Source organism: Acinonyx jubatus, chromosome B3, assembly GCF_027475565.1.
Source record: "Acinonyx jubatus isolate Ajub_Pintada_27869175 chromosome B3, VMU_Ajub_asm_v1.0, whole genome shotgun sequence".
Taxonomy (NCBI): domain Eukaryota; kingdom Metazoa; phylum Chordata; class Mammalia; order Carnivora; family Felidae; genus Acinonyx; species Acinonyx jubatus.
The window spans coordinates 19,249,233-19,272,074 of NC_069386.1; the positions used below are offsets into that span (position 1 = coordinate 19,249,233).

General features: G+C 49.3%; 1 protein-coding gene across 2 annotated transcripts in view; it reads right to left on the bottom strand.

Annotated features, from left to right (window-relative positions):
* Positions 1–7,738: 7,738 nt before the first annotated feature.
* The window catches only part of PCSK6 (proprotein convertase subtilisin/kexin type 6), a 191,200-nt gene continuing 176,096 nt past the window's right edge, over positions 7,739–22,842 (bottom strand). For both annotated transcript variants that reach the window (XM_053223635.1, XM_053223634.1), the window contains 4 exons: positions 20,995–21,098; positions 15,524–15,653; positions 10,867–10,979; positions 7,739–9,165 (listed from right to left, as the gene is read on the bottom strand). In XM_053223635.1, the coding sequence (XP_053079610.1) occupies positions 9,068–9,165; positions 10,867–10,979; positions 15,524–15,653; positions 20,995–21,098 (445 nt within the window). In that variant the 3' untranslated portion in view covers positions 7,739–9,067. The remainder of the gene's footprint in view (positions 9,166–10,866; positions 10,980–15,523; positions 15,654–20,994; positions 21,099–22,842) is intronic.

Below are 22,842 nucleotides of genomic sequence, written 5' to 3' on the forward strand. Positions count from 1 at the left end.
AATCATAATCAGGGCTGCAATTCAGATCAAAAGACTACAAAAATGGCCTCCTCACCCATTTTGCAATGGGAACAAGCTTTCAAATGGTCCATTTTAAGAGGAGTCATCAGAGGAAAAACTTCTTAGCTCAGGAAGCCCTATCCATTGACTACCTTTTGTCCTTTTTCTTGTAGGGGGGAAGTTACACTGTGGTCAGGTAGGTCTAGGACAGGAAGTTTTTCTGCGTACTGGCCTTTCCACTCTTAATGGTGTTGTTTGTTGACTAGAAGTTTCTAATTTTTATGTAATTCAATTCATCTTTTCTTTTCTGGTTAGAGGGCTGTGTGTCTGTGCATGTACCCTCAAATATTTTTCTTTGTTGTCTACTAGAGGCTTCATTGTTTTACCTTTCACATGTAGCTCTACAGTCCCCCTGGAATTGATTCTTTTTGAGCTTTTTGAACAGAATGCAAATCAAACACACCCAAGTAACTGGTATCCTGATCAAGAACAGGACTTTGCCACATTCTAGAACCTCCCTTCTTTCAGTCACACACTTGCCCCAATGGTAACCACATCTTACATAGATTGGTTTTGCTTAATTTTGTATTTATGCAAATGAAATTGTACCTTATGTATATCTTGCTTAACATTATATTTGTGTGTAGATGTAGTTAATTTATAATCATTGTTACATAGCATTTCATTGTGTGAATATAATTTATCCATTCTGCTGTTTACGAACTTTTGGGTGATTTCCAGTTTGAGCTATTATAAGTACTGCACCTATTAATATTATAATACATATCTTTAACTGAACACATATACTAATATATACATGGAAATGGAATTGCTAGGTCATAGGGTTAACTTACATTCAGCTTAAGTAGGTTCTACTAGTTTTCCAAAGTGGTTGTACCAGTTTACATTCCTTATTGGTATTGTCAGTCTTTTTATTTTTATAATTTATTTTAATGTTTGTTTATTTTTATACTTTTTTAATGTTTATTTTATTTATTTTTGAGAGAGAGAGAGAGAGAGAGTGAATGTGAGCGGGGGAGGGGCAGAGAGAGAGGGAGACACAGAATCAGAAGCAGGCTCCAGGCTCTGAGCTGTCAGCATAAAGCCCCACCGGGCTCAAATTCATGAACCGTGAGATCATGACCTGAGCTGGAGTTGGATGCTTAACCGGGTATTGTCTGTCTTTTTAATTTTAGGCATTCTAGTGGGCTAATAGTGGTATTGCAATGTGGTTTTAATTGTATTTGCCTAAGTACTAACACAGTTAGTATTTAAAAAATATATTAAATATATTTTAAAAAATATATTGTCCATTTGGATCACTTCTTTTGTGAAGTGTCTGGTAAGTGTTTTGCACATTTTTCTATTGGCTGTTCTTTTTTGCTGATTTGTAGATTTTTATATTTTTTGGATATGAGTTCGTGTGAGATACATGTATAGTGAATGTGTTCCCTTTCTCTGTGGCTTGCCTTTCACTCTCTTAATGGTGTCTTTTGATGAACAGAAGTTCTTAATTTTAATATACTGTAATTTATGAACTTTTCCCTTATGTGGTTAAATGTTCTTTTGAGTCCTTTTTAAGTAATTTTTCCACCCCCAAATCATGAATATTTCCTTATGGAAATTTTGTTGTTTCACCTTTCACATTTAGATTTGTAATCCATCTAGAATAGATTTTTGTGTATGGTCTGAGGGAGGGATCAAGATGTATTTTTCCCCATATGGAGATTCATTTGACCCAGAATCATTTATTGTAAATGCTCTGCACTGCCAGCTTTTTCATAAATTAAGTGTCCAAATATGTGAAGGTCTTGTGGACTGGCTATTCTGTTGTGTGGGTTTAGTTGCCTACCAACTATTCTTGCATAATATCATACTGTCACTTAAAAACTTGATATTTGCCTTTAAAAAGGGGTTACTTTTTTCCAAGATTGTCGTGGTTATTCTTGCACTTTGCATTTTGGTATAAATTTTAGGTACATCTTGCATCTAATAAAGAAATTATGCTTTGATTTATGTTGTATTGGCTCCATAGATAAGCTTGGAGAATTAATATATTTACAATATTGGGCATCCCAATCCATGGACATGGTATAACCTTACATATATTTAGATTGTATTTAATTTATCTTAGTGTTGGGGTGCCTGGGTGGCTCAGTTGGTTGAGCATCTGACTTTGGCTCAGGTCATGATCTCGCTGGGTTTGTGAGTTTGAGCCCTGCGTCAGGCTCTGTGCTAACAGCTCAGAGCCTGGAGCCTCCTTCAGATTCTGTGTCTCCTCCTCTCTCTGCCCCTCCCATGCTCATGCTCTGTCTCTCTCTGTCTCTCAATAATAAATAAACGTTAAAAAATTTTTTTAAAATTTCTCTTAGTGTTTTATAATTTTTTGGTGTAGAGGTCTTACACTTCTTCTACTAGATCTATTCTAGGTATATGATAGTTAAAAAAAATTTTTTTTAAGTTTATTCATTTATTTTGACAGAGAGAGGGAGAGCACAAACAGGGGAGAGGCATAGTGAGGGAGAGAGAATTCCAACCAGGTTCCATGCTATCGGTGCAGAAGCCTGATGCAGGGCTTGATCCCATGAACCATGAGATCATGACCTGAGCTGAAACCAAGAGTCAGACGCCTAAGCATCTAAGCTACCCAAGTACCCCAGTATATGATAGTTTTTGATGCTGTTGTAAATAGTATCTTCTGCTAAAACAAAATCCAATGTTGTAATCATTAGTTTCTGGTACATTGAAATATAGTTGATTTATAGTTGAAATACAATTAATACTAGCATTGTGTCTGACAGTCTTGCTAAATTCACTTACTAGTTGTAATATTTTAATAGTTTAGAACCATTCTTTTGGATTTTCTATGTACGTAACCACACTATGTGACAATAATGATAGCTTTATTTCTTTCCAATTCTTACACTTGTTCTTTATTTCTTGCCTTGTTTTCACTGGCTGAGATCTTCAGAACACTGTTGGACAGTGGTAAAAGCAGACATCCTTTGGCAGGCCTCACATCATAGGTATGGGCAGGACCCCTAACCAAGCAATCCATGTAAATATCACCAATAATGGAACAAATCAAAATCATGATTCAGTTACTAGAATGCAATTAGAAGAACATGGCATCACTTCTGTGAGATTCCTACTGAAGATGCATGACCTGAATGGAAATGTGAGGAAACCTCAGATAAACACAAACTGAGGGACAGCCTACAAATAACTAGCCTGCAGTCTTTGAAAGGTTCAAGGTCATGAAAGTCAGGGAACTGATGAATTGTTCTAGACTGAAGAAGACTAGAAGTTCTAGATTATAGAGACATGATGACTAAATGCAAAGAGTGACCTAAAATGGATCCTTTTGCCAAGAGCATTCATTATTGGGACAATTTGCAAAATTTGAATCCAGTCAGAGGATTAGATGGTAGTAATACATCAATGTTAACTTCCTGATACTGATGGCTATGTATAAGATCCTTGTTTATAGGAAAATAAAGTATTTTCTGAAGTATTTTGGAGGTAATAGGGTTTCATATCAATAACTTACTCTCAAATTGTTCAGGAAAACATTTCTTGGTTCTTTACTCGCAACTTTCTTATAATTTTGCTTTGAGATTGTCTCAAAATAGAGAAGTTAAAATAATCCCAAACACTTAATTCCGGAGAGGACCACCAGATGGAGTCCTTAGACCAGAGAGCCAGTTTTACTTGGCTCTTCAGTTCTGGATTAAAAGAAGGGGTTTCTTTGATAAGGGAAAGAAAGCTCTTTCATCTGGGCTGCCGACATGCCATCCAGACTGAGGAAGACCCAAGAACTTCAGGGCCACTTAAGCCACAGCCACGGCCACATCAGCAAGCACCGGAAGCACCCAGGAGGCCAGGGTAATGCTGGTGGTATGTATCACCATCGAATCAACTTCAAACAAATACCAGCCAGGTTACTTTGGAAAAGCTGGTATGAGGCATTACCACGTGAAGAGGAACGAGAGCTCTGCTGAACTGTCAACCTTGATAAACTGGACCTCAGTCAGTGAGCAGACACGGGTAAATGCTGCAGAAAGAAGGGGCGCCTGGGTGACTCAGTCGGTTAGTGTCCGACTTCGGCTCAGGTCACGATGATCACAGTTTGTGGGTTCCAGCCCTGCGTGGGGCTCTGGGCTGACAGCTCGGAGCCTGGAGCCTGCTTCAGATTCTGTGTCTCCCTCTCTCTTTGACCCTACCCTGCTCACACTTTATCTTTCTCTCTCAAAAATAAATAAACATTTAAAAAAATACTGCCAGAAACAAAACAGGAGCTGCTCCTGTCGTTGATGTGGTGCGATTGCGCAACTACAAAGTTTTGGGAAAGGGAAAGTTCCCAAAGCAGCTTGTCACCTGAAGGGCAAATTCTTCAGTGGAAGAGCTGAGGAGACTCAGAGTGTGGGAGGAGCCTGTCCTGGTAGCTTGAAGCCACTTGGAGGGAGGTTCATTAAATACTAATAAGTGCTTTAAAAAAATAAATAAAGGAAAGTTGTATGGGTTTCCTTTCTTCAGTACATGAACAGGATATAAACTGTAGGTGGTTTTATTCATTTTAGGATATCCCTATGAAGTTGAGAATAGAGTACCTTTTTTTATTTCATTTCTTTTGGGTAGGGTTTCTTAACCTCAGCACTGTTGACATTTTGGGGCTAAATACTTCTTTATCGTGGAGCTACCTGTGCACTATAAGATGTTTAACAGTATCCCTGGCTTCTACTCATGTCCGTACATACCTCCAATTGTGACAACCAAAAATGTCTCTAGACATTGACATGTATTCCCTAGGAGACAAAAATCAACAGGTTGAGAACCACTGTTTTTGGCAACAGAATGTTCTCTGCTCTGAGCACTTTGGTTCCTCTGTGCTCAGCAGGGAGCCTAGGAGGTATCTGATCATGCCTAATGTGGCTGGTACATAGTGTGTGCGTGTCGGGGCAGGAGGAAGCATTGGGTGGTGGGAACTGAACCCCAGGACCTGGAGTTCTGGTAGGTGCTCAGTGCTGTATCACCTAGCGGTACTGTTCTGTGCACAGACAAGCCACAGAGACTGGTGTGTTGGGAAAGGCCTTGGGCAACCAGTCAGAAAGGATAAGACCTGGGTTCAAGGAGGGAAAGCGGCAGAGAAGGCTGGGGTAGGAGGCAGACTTCTTTCCCACAGCAGCCAGAACCCCAATGCCTCCTAGCTCAACAGGCAGAACCTTAAGATGCTGGAGAACGGCCTTGGTTTCCCATTATCCCTGCTTGTTCCCATTCAGATGACCTTCTTTCTACTTTACTTCTCCACCTCCTTCCCTTTCCATCCTCTGATCTGGACCTCTACCCCCCATCTGCTCGCAGGGGCCCCAGCATACCTTAAGCATTCAAGGTTAAGGCTCTCTTCAGCCATATTATGGTGATTTAAATGCAGTGGATAGTAGTCTCCCCAAATTCAAGAGCGCTCTAGTGCTGGCCATATTTAGACCATGTTGCCCTTTTGGTTTCTTTAAAGTTCAGTTATGCCCCCATCCCCATCCCCTTTCTATCGTAGGTGTATCTTCTGTTAAAAGTGCAGTTTTCCCCAGCCCTTTGAAGAGTTACAAAGTATACTTTGTAGTGGCCTGAGCGGGATACAGATGAGCACCTGGGGACCACTGTGAGGTGCCAAAGAATTTGGGGACAAGGTCAGAAAACTATCACCTCCTGGAAATAGAGCCAGTTTGAAACAAATGGGTCATGGCTGAATTCGGCCAACTGCAGAATCAACTTCCCCTCTGGCAGAGAGCCAGCCTCCCTACCTGGGGATGAAGGAGCCACCTTGCCAGTGTGTGGCCTAACACAAGTCACTTCACCTCCATGAGCCTCAGTCTGTGAAACAACAGATTTAGAGGAGGTGATCCATGACTTTACCACGTAAAACAAAATCCATAAACATGTCCTGCCCCTACTGAGTCCAAATATCCTTGAGGTTGGGTGATTTGTGAACAGGCATTTGATGGGGTCAGTCCTTTTTAACAAGGTGGTGTTTTGTCCTTAGGATTTTGTGAACAGCTTCTCAGCTTGCCACCACCCTCATCAGCCCCAGGACCAGCTGGCCCACCCACCATGAGGAAGGTACATGTGCTCTGGGGCTGCTTGGTTGGCTTTTTGTAGCTGGTCTGCTTTGGGAATAAAAGGAATTTCTGATTCAGCTCCAAACATGTTAGACCATAGTTCTCCATGTTCAAAGAGCTCTAGGAGCAAAAATGGTGCCTTGCACAAGAAGCACCTAGCAATCTTTGGTTTTAAATTTTTTTTTAAGTTTATTAATTTTGAGAGAGAGACAGCATGAGTGGGGGAGGGGCAGAGAGAGAGAGAGAGAGAGAGAGAGAGAGAGAGAGAGAGAGAATCTCAAGCAGGTTCCGCACTGTCAGCACAGAGCCCTACTCGGGGCTCAAACCCACAAAACCATGAGATCATGACCAAAAGTTGGACACTTAACCAACTGAGCCACCCAAGCGTCCCAGCAATTGCTGGTTTCAATGAGATGTTAGTCTTATGGGGGAAGTTGAACCCTTATCAATATTCTGCCCAGCTCTGGCTACTGTCTCCCAAACACACTCATTCCTTCGTTGCCTCACCTTGACAGCTCCAGTCGGTTGATGCTTATGGTGGGCAGCTATCGGGTTGTGTGGCCTACCTACCCCTACGTTCTAAGAGCTGCACATCTCTCCCCTCCTCCAGCTCTGAGGTCGCCGGAAAGTTCCTGCAGCCGTGTTCTGCTGTGCAAACCTGTGTCCGTGGCACAGCTGATGGGGCTGGATGAACACTGATGCAAAGCAGGGTAACCAGGGCCAAGCAGCAGATTCAGAAAGCGTGCTTAGGGAGTTTGAGTTGCACCAGTTTCGCTTGGAGATGTCAGTGGTCTCATTTGCCCCAATTGGAGAGTGAGGAGGACATGCTATGGTGCAATGGAGGTCCTGGTGACATTTAATGCTGGCACCAGAGTTCCCAAGGCCCAGCTGCACCCTTCCTGGAACTCGGAGTCAACCCCAGATTCCTAAAACAATGCCCCTCACCCACTTTTGTTTTTTTCCTAGCCATAATTGTAAATAAAAACCAAAAATCTGGGGCGCCTGGGTGGCTCAGTTGGTTAAGTGTCTGACTCTTGGTTTTGGCTCAGTTCATGATCTCACGGTTATGTGAGCTCGAGCCCCACTTGGGATTCTTTCTCTCTCTCCCTGTCTCTCTGCCCCTCCCCCACTTCTGTCCCCTCTCTCTCTCAAAATAAATAAATAAACGTTAAAAATAATTGCTGGATTCCCAACAAGTACAAGCTTCTGACCTCAAAGAGAGGCCATGGTAACAGTCCCATGGAACACAAAACCCATGGGTGCAGGGATTTCAGTCACTTTGAAAGATAAGCTGTGACCTAATTAAGTCACACTGAGCAGCTGTAGGTGAAGAGGCTTGCAGTCCAGACTGTGGAGGGCACTCCCTCAATAGATGGCAGGTATCCCTGCACCAAGCCCCTCCACCCAGCCAGGCTGTTGTGGCCTGAAGAAGGTCTGTTACCAAAGGACACCTTGGAGCTCTAGGATTTCCCCCATGGCATCGTTACATGAACATTTGCTAAAGCTCAAAGACCTTCTACTTAATGACATCAGATAGACCCAAAACCACAAAGAAAGCCATTTCACACATTGGTCAACACCTACATTTAATCGTTGTGTCTTGGAAAGAAATACAGGTGTCTTGGTCATGGGATGTTAACTCTTTTATTAACTTAGGGTTAACATTGTATTTGCTCTGTGGATTTCTTTTTTGAAGTTGTGGATTCAATAAACAGCTGGGTTTCCCCCAGCTCCTAGGGGACAAGGCAAACGCATTATAGTCAAAGAGGGGAGCAGGACAAAATGGAGAACAAGCTTGAAAAAATTTAAGGCAAATGTCACTCCCATATTAAAGGGAATTGATCAAGCATATCTGTGCATTTCAATGAAAATATATGAAATATCTGTCAAAATAATTAACATCGGTAAAAATTAGAACATGTAGCTTATAAAATGCCTACACAGGTTTGGCAGAAATAAATCCAACCGTGTCATTAGGCTCATAGTACACAGACACAGGAGCATCTACCTTAAGAACAAGTTTCCTGAAGAGCAGAGGCCAAGTGTATTTCAAAAGCAATTCCACGAAATGGGCGGTGATGAGATTAATGATTCACGGGTTGGGTTTACATTTTGGCAAGAGGAATTGCTTAGTCAATGGGGCTCCTCTTGGCTGGTCCCTGGGATGCTTCCTGGGGACCCTCCCCAGAAGGCTCTGCATCAAGTAGAGGTGATCATTCGGGCCAGGAGGCTCCCAGAGACGTGGTGACAAGGGGCGCTCAGCTCACCTACGGGACAGTGCGGCAGAGAAACAGAGGGTCTTCCCGTCCAGATTTGGAACTGGGACGTTCTAAGACATCGCTGCAGTTCCAGAAGTAGCTGACTGTGTAGGAATGGATGCTCCATCCCCAGTGGTCATATATTTTATGCCCCCCAAGTCTATTTTATTTACAGCCTGACCAAACCGTCCCCAGGCTGCTCCGCGGCAGGTGGGGGAGTAGGTGCGCGCTCGGCCGGGCATCACGCGTGGGGATGTCCCAGGCCTGGTGGGTGAGATTCACTGTGAGGCTGCACAAAAGCACGGGGAGAAGAGTGGTGTGTGAAGCCAAGCATCTTGCCTTTCTGCTTTGGTCTTGAAGATTCAGTAAACTTAGGGTCCCAGAGGCTGCCCCGAAGCTGGAGCTATGGATTCCCAAAATTCTTTGTGTTTCCATCTTAAGTTTGCCAGAAGAATGTAGCCAGCAAGCAGAGTTTGAGAGCCTGTCACTGTTTGAAGAACACCCCCTTATGGCCCACCACCCATCTGGGCTGGGTGCTCAGAGATGCTGCAGAAGGACCTTGCTCCTGGGGAGATAAAGCTGTCAGACGCAGGGCACCCCCCAAACAGGCTGTGGCTGACGGTCTGGAGAAAGGCTGCTGAACGGACGGACGGACGGACAGGAGGGGCCCTGCCCCCTGCAGTCGGCTGGGTGCCCCTACCCAGCCAGGAGGCACGTGCGGCAGCAGAACTGAATGAACAGCTTCCGTTCACAGAGCCGGTTGGACTTCACCATCTCGCAGAACATCTCGTCAGCTGAGGTCCCACCAGGAAAGAGAAAGGAGGGATGTGTCAGACTTTGGGGCCTGACATGTTCCAACCATCCCATTTCACCAGGCCCCAGCGATGGGCTGGGCAAGGGTCATGGAAGAAGCTGGGGGCGGCAGCCGGGGTGGCCGTCACGGTCTTCCTGGGACATGTGGCAAGCCTGGTGTGGCAGAGGGGACATGTGGCGTAGGGAGCGCCTGGGTGGCTCAGTTGGTTGAGCGTCCGACTTAAGCTCTGGCCATGATCTCAAGGTTTGTGAGTTCGAACCCCACATGGGGCTCGCTGCTGTCAGCACAGAGCCCACCTCGGATCCTCTGTCTCCCTCTCTCTGCCCCTCCTCCTCTTGTGCTCTCTCAAAAATACATAAACATTAAAAAAAAAAAAAAAGAAGTGGCACCTAGCATGCAGGGGCTCACGCTGGGTATAGGGGATGGGGGGAAACTGAGGCAGGGTGGAGGATGAAGCCAGCTGTACCAGCCAGGCCTCAGTGCTCCTGTGCATCTATCTTCCCAGACAACTGTGGTGGTGCAGGACTTCGTAGGAAGACTCTTGGGGGGTGGGGCTAGGGTAGGAGGGCAGGCCTGGGACAGGTCTGTGTCCTGTGGCTGTGTTCTGTCTGGCGGCTGCTCTTGTGTCCAGGGGGCTCCCCAAACTGAATGGGATGGGAGGGAGAGAGTCGTCAAGGCGAATGGAAAGGGGGAGGGGAGGAGGGATGGAGACCAGCCCATCCCAGCTGGCTGCTGAGTTTTTGAAGAGGCCTCGTCCTTGATGGGACCTGGGAGCCCCTCCTGAGACTGCCCCGCTTTCTTGGGCTGTATCTATAACCTGAGTAGGTGACATCCTACAGAGGGAGCTTCCTACTCTGAAAGCACACAATTCTGCAAACCAAAGAGAAAAAACAAAAAGAAAAAAACAAAAAAAGACCAAACACCAAGGCAAGGAGGCCACACTAAAGTGTGCAGGACATGCTGGTTTGTGCTCTGCCATGGCAGGGCCAGTTACAGCTCCAAGCCCAGGGATGCTGTGGGGCCACCAGCTTTCTCCCCCGCACACCGGTTTGAGGTGCCCAGAGCTGGCCTGCGATGCTCCTCCCGGTGGCTCGTTGAGCATGGAGTCTTCTGGCTCACTACTCCTGCACCAGGTCCCCGGGCCAGAGTCCTCTGCCTGGAACCCCAAGCTGGTCTTTGGTCTCCCTCAGAGTTCCTGTCTTCACAGCTCATTCTGGTCTCCAGTGGGCCTAGAGATCCAGGGCTCTCCCACAGCAGATGTGGGGCTTCCCTGTGGGACCTGGGGGGCCCCGAGTCTGGGCTCTGAGGCTGACACCCTCCAGGCCTCCTGGCTTCGACCCCCAAGGTCAGGCCTCTTCTAACAGGACTCACCGCACCCAGGCCACCGGGCTTATGGCACAAGAGTGGGAACGGTACCAGAACAAAATCAGCTTTAAGAGTCACTTGGCAAATGGACCGGCAGTAGCTTGGTGGCCAGGATGCCTCCCTGGTCAATGTGAGGGGCCCAAAGGGACAGTAGGAGGCTATGAGGCATCCCTGATACTGGGGCCAGCACACCCGTTCAGAAGGGCTACTGTTCCTGCCTCTTCTCCTTCTCTTCTTCTCAGCTCAGTGAGCTGAGCTCCTCCAAGGGCAGCCCTGAGGGTAACTCACGTCCCCCCATTCCCTCACTGGTGCTCACCGTTGCTGCACGTATGGTTGGTGATGCACGTGGTCCCCAGCAGCGTGAAGCCTGTCTTACACCTGCTACAGTTCCTGCTGGAGCCTTCACAGCTCAGGCAGCTCTCGTCACACCTGTGGGAGGACACGAGTTCATGACGCTGCTTGGGGAATGGGCCCAGCCACTCCAGGAGCCCCCTCCTGGAGCCCCCCTACCCTCTTGCACTGTCTCCACCTGCAGCTGTGGCCACCATGATGGCCTGAAACCCCAGCCAAGCATCTGCACATCCTACCTCCTGTCTGACTGCACTATCGCCCCTGGGAGAGTGAAGTCAGCAGGAGCATGCCTGGAGTGGCAGACAGGCCCAGGTCTCTGAGACTCCCTGTGGCTCACGTGGACCCCTTCTTGGATACTGTGCCCCCCGCCCCCGCCACCAGGTGGCTCCTCAAGCAGCATCAGCACATGTACCCTTGGGCAGCTGCCCAGCTCTGATGGCTACAGGGTTGGGATGCAGGGACAGGGGCGTGGCAAAGCGACCCTGGAGCTGGCCTGGGGACTGCTGTTGCCCATGAGGCTGAGTTTTCTTTGCGGTGATGCCAGCCTCCCTCCAGGGCAGGCAGGCAAGGTGAGGATCTTCCAGTTCTTGCCCTGAGATGGGACCCAGGGCTCTTTCTAATGCAGAGTACGGTGACCTCAGGGGAGGGTTGGCCCTCAAGCCACATCCAGCAGTTTTACTGGAAGGCAGTCACTGCTCATCTATGTATCATCCGTGGCTGCTTTCACAGCGGCAGGACTGAGTAGATGGGACAGAGACCATGTGGCCAGCCAAGCCCAAACTACTCACAACGGGGCCCTCTACAGAAAGAGCTTGCCAACCCGTCCCTGGGGCTTGAATGTGCACCTCACCTCCTCCGGACCACGTGCGGACTGGGGCTGCACCTGCCACCTTTTCTGGGGCCACTTTGGTGAGTGGGTCTCCCAGTGCTCCAGTCTGCCACCCGGCTTCCCCACGGATGCCACCTGCAGGTGGAACAGGCCCCAGAGGTGGAGCTCAGGCAGGGCGGGTGGGGCATCCGGGGCAGGAACCTGGCTCAGATGGCTCCTCCATCTGCCCTGTGTGGCCAGTTCTTTGCTTAGGACAGATGCCACCCTCCCAGTCAGGGACTAGATGCTATCAACAAAGGCTCCTATAGGCCTCTTTCCAAAGCAGCCATCCGCTGGGTTCTCATTTCACCATTGATTCTGACTACATGGAGCCCTGGTGGGTCATGCCCTCAGCCTGCTCTTCCAGTGCAGGATGCCCCCAGACTGGAGTTCAGGCCCGTAGTCTATATTTATAAATGTGTAAATCCCACAGGCAAACTTGCTCTTCTGACTTCCTCCTCCTGTAGCAAGAGCTTTCCCCCCCCACCACACCTCCCTGCCCTACAACCTGGAGGGAGAGTGGGCCCTGCCATGTGGGACCCTGTTTCTGTGCACTCTGGGGAAGCCACTAAGGTCTGGACTCTGTCCTGCTGCACCTTCTGGTGGCCCAGCCACAGACCCTTGACGCCACAGCACAAGGGATGACTTCCCCTGGGAACCCTTGGCTTCTTATACAGACCACCCTTGTGGGACCGGAACTAGGGCCTAGCCTGTTTCATGAAGATGCTTCAAAGGCCCTGGGCCAGCTTTCCCAGGCCCTGGCTGAGGGCAGCTTCAATGAAACCATGGGTAGAGCGTGCTAAGGTGGAGGGCCACCTGTGCATGGCTTACCTTCTCCAGATATAAGCTGGCCACGTCAGGGGTCTCCCTGCCAGCCCCCAGTGGCACCGAAGGTGAGTCAGTTTTTTATGGCTGTGTAACAAGCTACTACAAAGCCAGCAGCTTAGAACAGCCTCATTCACCATCTCCCAGGTCTGCAGGTGGAATCCTGGGCAGGCTCCGACCTGCTCCCTGCTCAGGGTGTCACAAGGCCCAGGTCAAGGAGTCAGCTGGGCCGGGGCTTAGATCTGGAGGCCCCAGCTCAGGGAGAGAATCCAGCATCACGCCGCCCCCAGGGAAGGATGATGCCCCCCATCACCCTGGTAACACCGCACCCCCACCCCCAGCTGCCTTGAGGTCCCTGCTTCTCTGAAAGACCCTCTTGACTCCTCTCTGTCAGGATTACCTGCCCAGCAGGTAGCCCTCTCAGGCAGGGGGCTTTCAAACCACCTCTGGTTCTGTCACTTTCTATGGCACCCACTTCCCCACAAAACACCATGGCAACTTTGCCCTGCCAGACTCTGGAAGGACAGGCATGTGCACCGCAGCCCCTTTTCTGTGCTCTATTGCACGGGCCACGTGTCTTCGCCTTCCTTTTGCCTTCAGGCTGTTCCAGGCCAGAGTCAGACAGCAAGTCTTGTCATCCTCCAGTGTGGGCACAGAATACAGCAGAAAAAATGCCTGAAGTCTCTGCCTCCCTGAGCACCCAGGAGGGGCCAAGGGAGCGGAGAACAGTGGGGAAGACTGGGGGCCTGAGGGGCTAGCTACCCCTCAGGCAAGTACCCCACTGAATTGCTCTCCAGAGAGGTCCTTGCTCGCTCTTCTGGGTTCTCTTACTAAGACTTGGGGGTGTCCAGGCCTCTTTTGAGATCCTTACCATGGACTGTTCTCCACTTTGGGCCTCAGGTTCACTGGTCTTCCTGGCATCCTGGTTGCCAACCCAGCAGGCCTATGTTTTGGGCTGGCTTTTCCACATAAGCCCCCCCATATGGCTGTGTGGCCCAGAGCTGCCCCAGGCCTACCAGCAGGGGCCAGCCACAGCGCTTCTCAGCATCCTGGGGCCTGGAGGAAGCCAAACCCTAAAAGCTGCTGCTGCCTGAGTGGGGAGAGGCCCTGCACAACCAAGCAGACCAAGACTATTCTTCCTTCAGGAGGGATCCACATCAAAGGGGTCTTCAGAGCCAGGGCACTCGAAAGACAGAAGCTTCCTGAAGGGCTGGCATTTCACCACCTCAACGCCTTATGCAGGGCTCCTCCTAGGGGTGTATCTCCAAGATCTGCTGTGGGAGCCCTAGCACTGGACTGGAAGCTTCCCCTCCTGTGGAGGTGAGCACCCAGGAAGATGCTGTCCCCCATTGTTGAGAAGGGGCTTAGGGGGCTGCCTACCTCTTGCTTCCTGGGCTGGGGACACCATAGTTTCTGGCTTACCAGAAAAACCAGGGGGGCTGGTTACCACACTCATGGGGATGCCCAGCATCCTGTGGGATCCTGGGCATCTGACAAACAAAAGTGATTATCACTGGGGTGTCTGGGTGGCTCAGTCAGTTAAGTGTCTGACTTTGGCTCAGGTCATGATCTTGCAGTTGGTGAGTTCAAGCCCTGTGTCGGGCTCTGTGCTGACAGTTCAGAGCCTGGAACCTGCTTCAGATTCTGTGTCTCCCTCTCTCTCTGCCCCTCCCCACCCTCAAAAAAATAAATAAATAACAATAACCATTAAATAAAAGAGAGTATCACTGTTTAATTCCATGTGCTCCCTGGCTGCTGTACTTAGTGTAATCACCCTTGAACCAATGGGCTGGTACAAATGAAACACTTCAGACACCCATCCGAGGGCCCCACAGAACTCAACAAGGCTGGTGCCAAGTTTCCTGTTTCAAATCAGCTCAAAAGAGGGGGCTGATGCCTGCACAGATACATAACCCCCTGTGGGGACCTTCTTTTGTGAGTCAAAAAAGTGCAAGGATTTGGTGGTCTCTCTCGGGCAACTGTGGGGTTTTCTGGTTTTGTGAGAACAGATTAGAACCCAGAGCAGTGTTCAAACACAGACTGTGGAGGCAACCCCAGTGTGGGCTCAGCTGTGACCTGGAAGACAGGGCTGCTCTAACAGGGTCCCCCAGGGCTCCCTTGTTTTGAGGCTGTTTCAGAAGGAGGCCCCTGCCCCACCCCCACCATCATTATCAGCAAGGCCACCTTCCAACACCTCATTATCGGCTGCCCTGCCTGTCCTGGGATCTAGGTTATGGAGTCCTGGTGTAAGGCAGTAACTATTCAGCAGCAAGACAAGAGGATACCCAAGCAAACTTCTTTCATTGCCCATGTCCAATGACAAAGAGAAAGAACCAGACTGGGTTGGAAGCCACCAAATAAGAATGGCACACCGTGCAGACACACAGGAGAATGAGAAGGGTTACAGTATATGTTCATTGACTGCATGGCAAGTGGTTTTAGAATGAGGACATTGTCTGTACCTAAATTTTCTCTAATTTAAAATGAAAGAAATCCCCAACACATGAATTCCTTCGTTACTATCAGCATGGGTGCATCTTGGGCTGCAGCAGGGAGTTGCTCCCATGGAGTCTGCTGTGGTGATGTGAGTACCGCCAGGCAGGCACCTTGTTATCCTGCTTCCTGCCCCCTCCCAGCTAGAGTGCCTGGCACACAACAGACACTTGTTAAATGAACCAAGGAATGAAAGCCACCAACGAACTTGTGACCTTGGCAATCGCCAACCACAGGGGGTCCCTCCTCTGTAAATGGGGTCTGGCACCCCCACCGTAGCTCCCACACCCTCTGCAGCTGTGTGATGTGGCACCCTCCCCCAGGCCCAGGGAAGAGGCCACCAGACTTGGCCCTCTGGCTCCTCCCTTGCTGCCCCAGGCAACTCCATTCCCTAGCAATCTTGGTCTGAGCCAGGAAGACTGAAAGAATTGCGTACCTTCGGCACACTTTGTGGGGCAAGCCTGGCATCTCTTCTGGGTAGAAACCTTCACCACAGGCTGGCACACATTTCCAGTCTTGGAAGTGGAAGTTTGCTGCACAGTGAATACATTCTTCTCTGCTGGGCCCTGAGGAGTGCAGGGACAGAAGCGGATGTCAGGGATGCCTGCCCATTACCATGTTCCAGGTCTGCCGCGGTGCCCTGGGGATCTGGGGTCTTGTTTGGATGCCCCTGTCCACCACCACAGCCAGGTTTCCCAAGTGCCCACCCTGTGTCTGCACCGGGCCTCCCTGCACCCAGGGAGGGACATGGAGGCATGAGCCAGGCCCAGCACCCTTCCCACTGCCCGTGCCGTGTTTGATGGCCCCCATTCCAAATGCTTCCTTGCCAACAAGCCTTGGTCCCACTTCTTTTTGCTAGAGGTAGCCACGTGTGGCTTGGAGCGCTTGAAATGTGGCTGGACCAAACTGAGACATACTGCAAGTGCAAAATACAGACACACTGGATTCCAAACACTTCGCATAAAAACAGAATAAGAAAGTCCTTGTTCATTTTTCAATGTTGATTACATGTTGAGATGATAGTATTTTAGACACAGTGGGTTAAATAAGATGTTATTATACTTATTTTTGCCTGTTTCTCTAGGAAATTTAAAATTGGTTCAGCGGCTCCCATTTGTGGCTTGCATATTTCTTTTGGACAGAACAGCATGTAAGATGTGGGAAAAGTGAAGGAAGAGATTTTCAGGGGATGGTGTTGACAGGTATTTGGTGTGGACAACCAGGACATTTTCAACCACAGAGAACAAACAACTAAGGGCTTATAGAGTGGGGGACGGAGGCCTGAAGAGACAAAAGCTCAGAATGAAGGACCAAGAGTCAGGAGGGAGAATCTTCAGCTCAGCTTGGACTCATCAGCCTGTAGCAAACTTTGGTCTAGAACGAAGAAAGAGTGCTGTTCATCTCTCCACCTGTCCATGTGTCCGCCTGTCTGCCTGTCCATTTGTTTATTCATCCACTGAACGTCAAGCAGGCTGGAGCCTACTCTGTGCCAAATGTCCCTGAGGAGCACCTGATGGGACATCAGAGAGAGGCAGTGAGGTGGCCCCTGGCTGATAGCTTAGGGGGTTGAACACGGGAAAGAAGTCATCTCAGATGCTTATGGTGATCACAGTCCCTTGTTAAACATCTTCCTTTAATTTCACTGTGGTCTTGATGGAGGCCTGGCAGCTAAAGCAGTAATATCTGGCCCTCTTCCCGGAGTAGCATCTGGACTAAGAGGGGGCCTCTTGGCCTTGTCAAGGGAAGACCCCCTTGAAGACAGGGGTATGCAGGGTGGTTCCACCAGCCCCAAGGCCTGGTGCTCTGGTAGCTGGTTCCATCTCTCAGAACCACAGCTTGCAACCTGGAAGGAAATTCTGAGCTCATTCAGGATTGTGAGTGGGAGGCAGAAGCAGGAACCCTTTGGGGTCACTGGGCCTCCATAATGAGCAATGGCCCACCCACTTGTAGTCTCCACATGGGATGTCCTCTTTCCTTCGCTGCAATGCCCCACAGACATGTAGGGTTCCTGCCCAGTTTATGTCATTCCAGATGGAAGACTGGTCTTGTGCTTTGGCCACCCCTCCATCATGTATCTCCAGGGAGCATCTGGCATTGGCCACTTGGCCCTTGGAAAGCCCTGGGCCTCCAGAGCTGTGTGGTCCTTATGGCTGTCCCCTTTGGGCCTCCTCTGCTGAACCCTGTTACCCACATTGTTCTGTCTCAGCCATTAGGGTCCTTAATGCCTGAAGAGCTTCTGTGGTGCAAAAGAACACTCATTCATATTTGTACACTTGACCCTTGACGAACATAGGGGTTGGGGCGCCAATCTCCCAGGAAGTTGAAAATCCACATTCCCCCAAATGTGGATTTTGATTCTCCTAAAACTTAACTATTAGTAGTCTACTATTGACCAGAAGTCTTTCTTTTTCTTTTTTTTAAAAATTTTTTAATGTTTTTATTTATTTTTGAGACAGAGAGAGACAGAGCATGAGCAGGGGAGGGGCACAGAGAGAGGGAGACACAGAATCCAAAGCAGGCTCCAGGCTCTGAGCTGTCAGCACAGAGCCTGATGCGGGGCTCGAACCCACAGACTGTGAGATCATGACCTGAGCTGAAGTTGGACGCCCAACTGACTGAGCCACCCAGGAGCCCCTCTTTTTTATTTTATTTTATTTTTTTGAGAGACAGAGAGAGAGCACATGCGTGTATGTGCATGCACATAAGTTAGGAAGGGGCAGAGGGAAAGGGAGAGAGTCTTAAGCAGGCTCCACATTCGGCACAGAGCCCAATGTGGGGCTCAATCTCACAAACCAAAAGCTCATGACCTGAGCTGAAATCAAGAGTTGGACACTTACCCAACTGAGCCACCCAGACGTCCCCAGAAGCCTTTCTGATAACACAGACACTCAGTCAACATACATTTTGTATGTTACATGTATTATATGCTATATTCTTACCATAAAGTCAGCTAGAGAAAAGAAAATGTTAAGAAAATCATAAAGAAGACAAAGTTTATTTACTGTACTGTATGTATTGAAAAAAAATCAACGTACAAGTGGACCCGTGCAGTTCAAACCTATATTGTTCAAGGGTCAAGTGTACTTAGTTTAATGTCCAATTTGCTAAACTTCAAAGCTGGTGAAACACCCAGCTGGGTTAGATGGGAAAGTTCTGGAGACGGATGGTGGTAAGGTACAATGTGACTGTACTTAATGCCACTGAAGTGTTCACTTAAAAATGGTTAAGATGGTAAATTTTATGTTATGGATATTTTGCTGCAATAAAAGAAGCTGGTTAAGCACACATTTTCAGGACAAACTATTTTCACAATTACCACAAACTATGAACTTTATAACCAGAAGTCTCTTAAGGATCCCATTAAGTCACCAGTCTTTGCAGGCCTCGGATGCTTGAAAAGCACCCACAGATCATAACAATAATAGCAAAATGGGGTTTGCTTATATGGGACCCAATCCGTCACGTGTGGGGCCTTACTACAAAGTGAACACACGGAGTCCTTGTTCAAAATACAGAAGAAATGTGCCATTAAGGGTACTAAGATATAAAGTGCTTTTCTTGCTTCTGCAATCTCTCTCTCCAGCTGTCATGGTGCTTTTTATCTGCCATTTCGAGCCTCTCTCCATTAGTTAGAGGCCTGAGGAGGCTACAGTGGGTGAGGGCTGACTCTCACGGGGACCTGGGGCACCACCCTTCAACTCGTCTCGCATATGTTCTACCAGCTGCCCAGTGCTGACCAGTGTGTCATGTCCCAGCCGGGGACAAGTTCAGCTAGGCACCTCCCTGTCCCACGGGTCCCCTGCACCAACCCACAGCTGTTGGGCAACCCCAAGGGGTCACAAGCCTCTGTGCCAAGACTCTGGGTGTCTGGACTGGGAATGGGCAAGAGGCTTGTTCCCATCCAGTGGCCCATCAAATGCCCTGGGGCACTGCCAGCCCAGGGTGGGGACAGAGGCCACCGTGCCTCACCCTGCACTTGTGTCTGACCACAACCCTGCCCATGACCATGCCCAGGCCCACATCCAGGAGAGGAGAAGCAGCAACCACTGAGTGGGAGCAGGGATGGGAAGGCGAGGTGGGCCTGGGCCTCAAGGGCGTGGGGAGCTGGCAGCTGAGAACAGCTATTTCTGACACAGACTCACATTTGACACGGAACAAAAAATCCTCTAGGCAACTCAGAGCAGAGAAACGGGGTCCTCTCCCCAGCAGCTGCCAGGGAGTGGATGCATGCATCTCAGGAGCCTAGAAAGAACCCAGGCAGGCAAGCACATGGAGGAAGGAGGACCCCCCAGATGGCCTCAGACTTCATAGAGTGACATGCCCGAAGTGACAGAGGAATCACTGGGTTGAGAGGAGAAAACTAGGGAGCAACTCCATCAAGCAGTTTGCCAACCGGCAGTCTGGGGATGCGGAGGAAGAAAAGTAAATTGAATTATTGAAATCTAAAGCGTTGTAAAGGCACATATCCGAATTTTATGGATTTGAGCAGCTATGAAATTTAAATAAGGAACATCGGTGATGCTCCTTAATCAACCTGGGCTAAACAAGGAGACAAAGAAACAAAGAATAAAAATGACAGCAAAAAATTAACCAGGCAAATGGCTAGAAAAAAGAGCTCAGCTGTCAGTGGCAGAGAAGGCTTCCAAACGTCGAGCTCTCGCTCCTTTGGGGTTTGTCCCAGGAGGGACGTGTCCTGGGAAGGCACATCTCTTGCAGGATTTGGGGGCTCCGGCCTTGGCCACAGCCCTGCTTTCTCTGGCACGTCCACTCCCGGAAAGCACAGCCGTGGCCACCCGGGGCTCACATGGCCATATGGCGATGGCTGTGCTGTCCCTGTCAGGTGCCGGGTAGGGAAGGTGAGTCAAGAGGAGAAGACCGTTCCCGAAATGTATCTGAGCCCACAAACTCACAATGCACTTCACCGTCTAGGGCGAATAACTCTTTCACCGGAAACCCAATAAAATGAGCGCATTCTCTGCTGTTGTGCGTAAAAACTGAGCCTGGAAGACATCTGTGCTATCATCTTCGTGGGGAATTATAATACACATAAAATTGTTTATAGAAGTCTTTCCTCTTTGAATAAAATGTTCGAAGTGAACTAAAGATGGGTACAAAGAAAGAAGGCTGTGTTTTAAAACGCCTTCTTCCCTTTACCACCACAATCAGCCCCCGTCTCTCTGCATCTTTATAGCTTGTGTCTCAGGCAGTGCCTTTTCCGCGGGAGCGATTAGCTTCCCTACGCAGCTGACAGCATCCGCTGCCTGGCTGCGCTTCTAATGCAGGGAAGCCCAGACTGCTCATGGAAAGTGAGGCCTTATTGTTTTTCCTTATTTTGAATTTGTAAAATTGTGATGAAAGGAACATCACATAAAATGGACCGTATAACCAGTTTTAAGTGTCCGGTTCAGGGGCATTAAATACAGGGGGCGCCTGGGTGGCTCAGTCGGTTTAAGCATTCGACTTTGGCTCAGGTCATGATCTCACGGCTCAGCTCACGAGTTCGAGCCCTGATTCAGGCTCTGTGCTGACAGCTCAGAGCCTGGAGCCTGCTTCAGATTCTGGTTCTCCCTCTCTCTTTGCCCTTCCCCTGCTCACGCTCTATCTCTGTCTCTGTCTCTCTCTCTCAAAAATGAATAAACATTTTAAAAATTAAAAAGATATATATTCACACGGTCATGCAACCACCCATCCATCTCCAAAACTTTTTCATCTTCCCAGACTGAAAGTCTGTTCCCCATGAAAGTCTGTTCCCCATGAATCCCACACTCCCTCCCCTTGCTCCCTCCCCCCGCCCCCCCCCCCCACCCCGGCCTTCCTGAGCTTCAAGACCATTAGCCTACAGTCAGTGACCCAGGTTCCAAGTGTCTGGCGTCATGAAGCCAATGCCTCTGCAGGCGATGAACTCACCCACGCAGGTTTGGCAGCTGTGATGGCACTCCCCACATTTGATCAGCTCAGAATCAAAGTAGGTGCCCGGCTCACAGTCTGGAATGCAGCTGCCCCGTGCAAAGCTGTTGGAAAAAAAAAAGCCATATTTTCATATCTCTTTCAAAATTCTAATCAAATTATGATTTGCCCCTGGGGTGCCTGGGTGGCTCAGTCAGTTGAGCGTCCTTTGGTTCAGGTCATGATCTCACAGTTTGTGGGTTCGAGCCCCACATCGGGCTCTGTGCTGACAGCTCAGAGCCTGGAGCCTGCTTTGGACTCTGTGTCTCCTTCTCTCTGCCCCTCCCCTACTTACGCTCCCTCTCTATCTCTTAAAAATAAATAAACATAAAAAAATTTTTTTTTAAATTATGATTTGCCCTTAATCGCCTTTCATGAAAGGCAAAGGAAGTTGCTCTTTGTGTCACTTGAGGTTCCAAGCTAATGAAAGCAGGAAAAGGAGTCCTGCGGCCAGCTGGAGGGCCCCAGGAAGGGATGCCCTGGCCCTGGGAGCAAAGCCTCTGTGCCCAGGTGGCCAGCAGCCCCAGGATTCATCCTCAGATCCCTGTGGACTTGGTCCTGGTGCAGGAGGCCAAGTTCTCAGGCTCTCTTGGGCTGTGATGACTTCTTTTCATTGACATTAATCAAACTCGAAACCAAACCTCAAGAGGAGAAATGGAGCACGTGTAGGTTACCCCTGGTGGCAGGCTGGCTGGCCCAAGCCTTCGGCAAAGTGTTAGCATTTATGATGTGTGAGCTGGGGTGGCAGTGGCAGGACAGATCCCCAAAGCTGGACCCACTGCTGCCTCTGCCTTGCTTGAAACCTTCGGTGCTTCACAATGACCTTGAAATAAAATTCACTCCTGGAGCCTCACATGCCCTGCCTGACGTGGTTCCTGCCTTCCTGTCTCACCTGGTGGGAACCTGCCCTCACCTCTCTTGCCCATGCAGCCGAGTGTGTGGATTCTAGAGCGGTCTCTGGGGCTGGACTGCCCACTCCAGGATCCTGCCTCTGGCACTTCCTAGCTGTGCAACCCTGGTCCCAGGCCAGCCGGCGAACCTCTCTGCACCTGTCTCCTTTCCTGTCCGCTGGGACAATCACGGCTCCCGCATTGTAAGGTTGTTTTGAGGACTCAGTGAGCAAATACTAGTGAATCACTGCAATGGTATCTGGCACACAGGGGTGTGTCTGCTAGGTGATTGCTTCTGCGTGCAAGATTACAGCGTTGAAGGCACATGTTGTAAGCTGTCTGCCACTAGACACACGGAAAGTGTGTCTGCAAGATCCAGAGAATCCTGCATTTAGTGGGGAGAGGTTGGTGGGTCCGAAAGCCTCTTCTCATCCATGGTGGCTGCCCGCCCAGGGCTCCTCCTCATCATGGCTCCGGGGCCACTGAGACTGGCAGTTAAATCAAGTCTTTGATAACTGATGTTCCCCCTCGAACCCTTCCTGCGTTTATCCCCCTAAAGAGATGGATGGCTGCGCGTCAGCGGCTCGGCTGCTCTCACTGCTTTAACGTGACAGCGATGATTTGAAGCCACAGCTTAAAAGGATATTGGGCAATAAAAGGAAGCTTTCTGTGGATTATGGCTGACGATGTTTTCCGAGTTTCTGTGTCTCTCTGAATGCTTGTGGTGGCTGGAACCGCTGCGTCCGGCTGTGTGGCTTCTGCCTGACAGGCATTTTCTGTCTGTGACACTATTCCTGACCTGAGCAGCTGACCTCCTTTCTCCCACTGGACCCACATGACACAGAAACCAGCTCCCTGGGACTCACCGGTGCTTCTGGGGTGGGAAACAGGCTACAGTGAGTTGGAACCACAGAGCCTC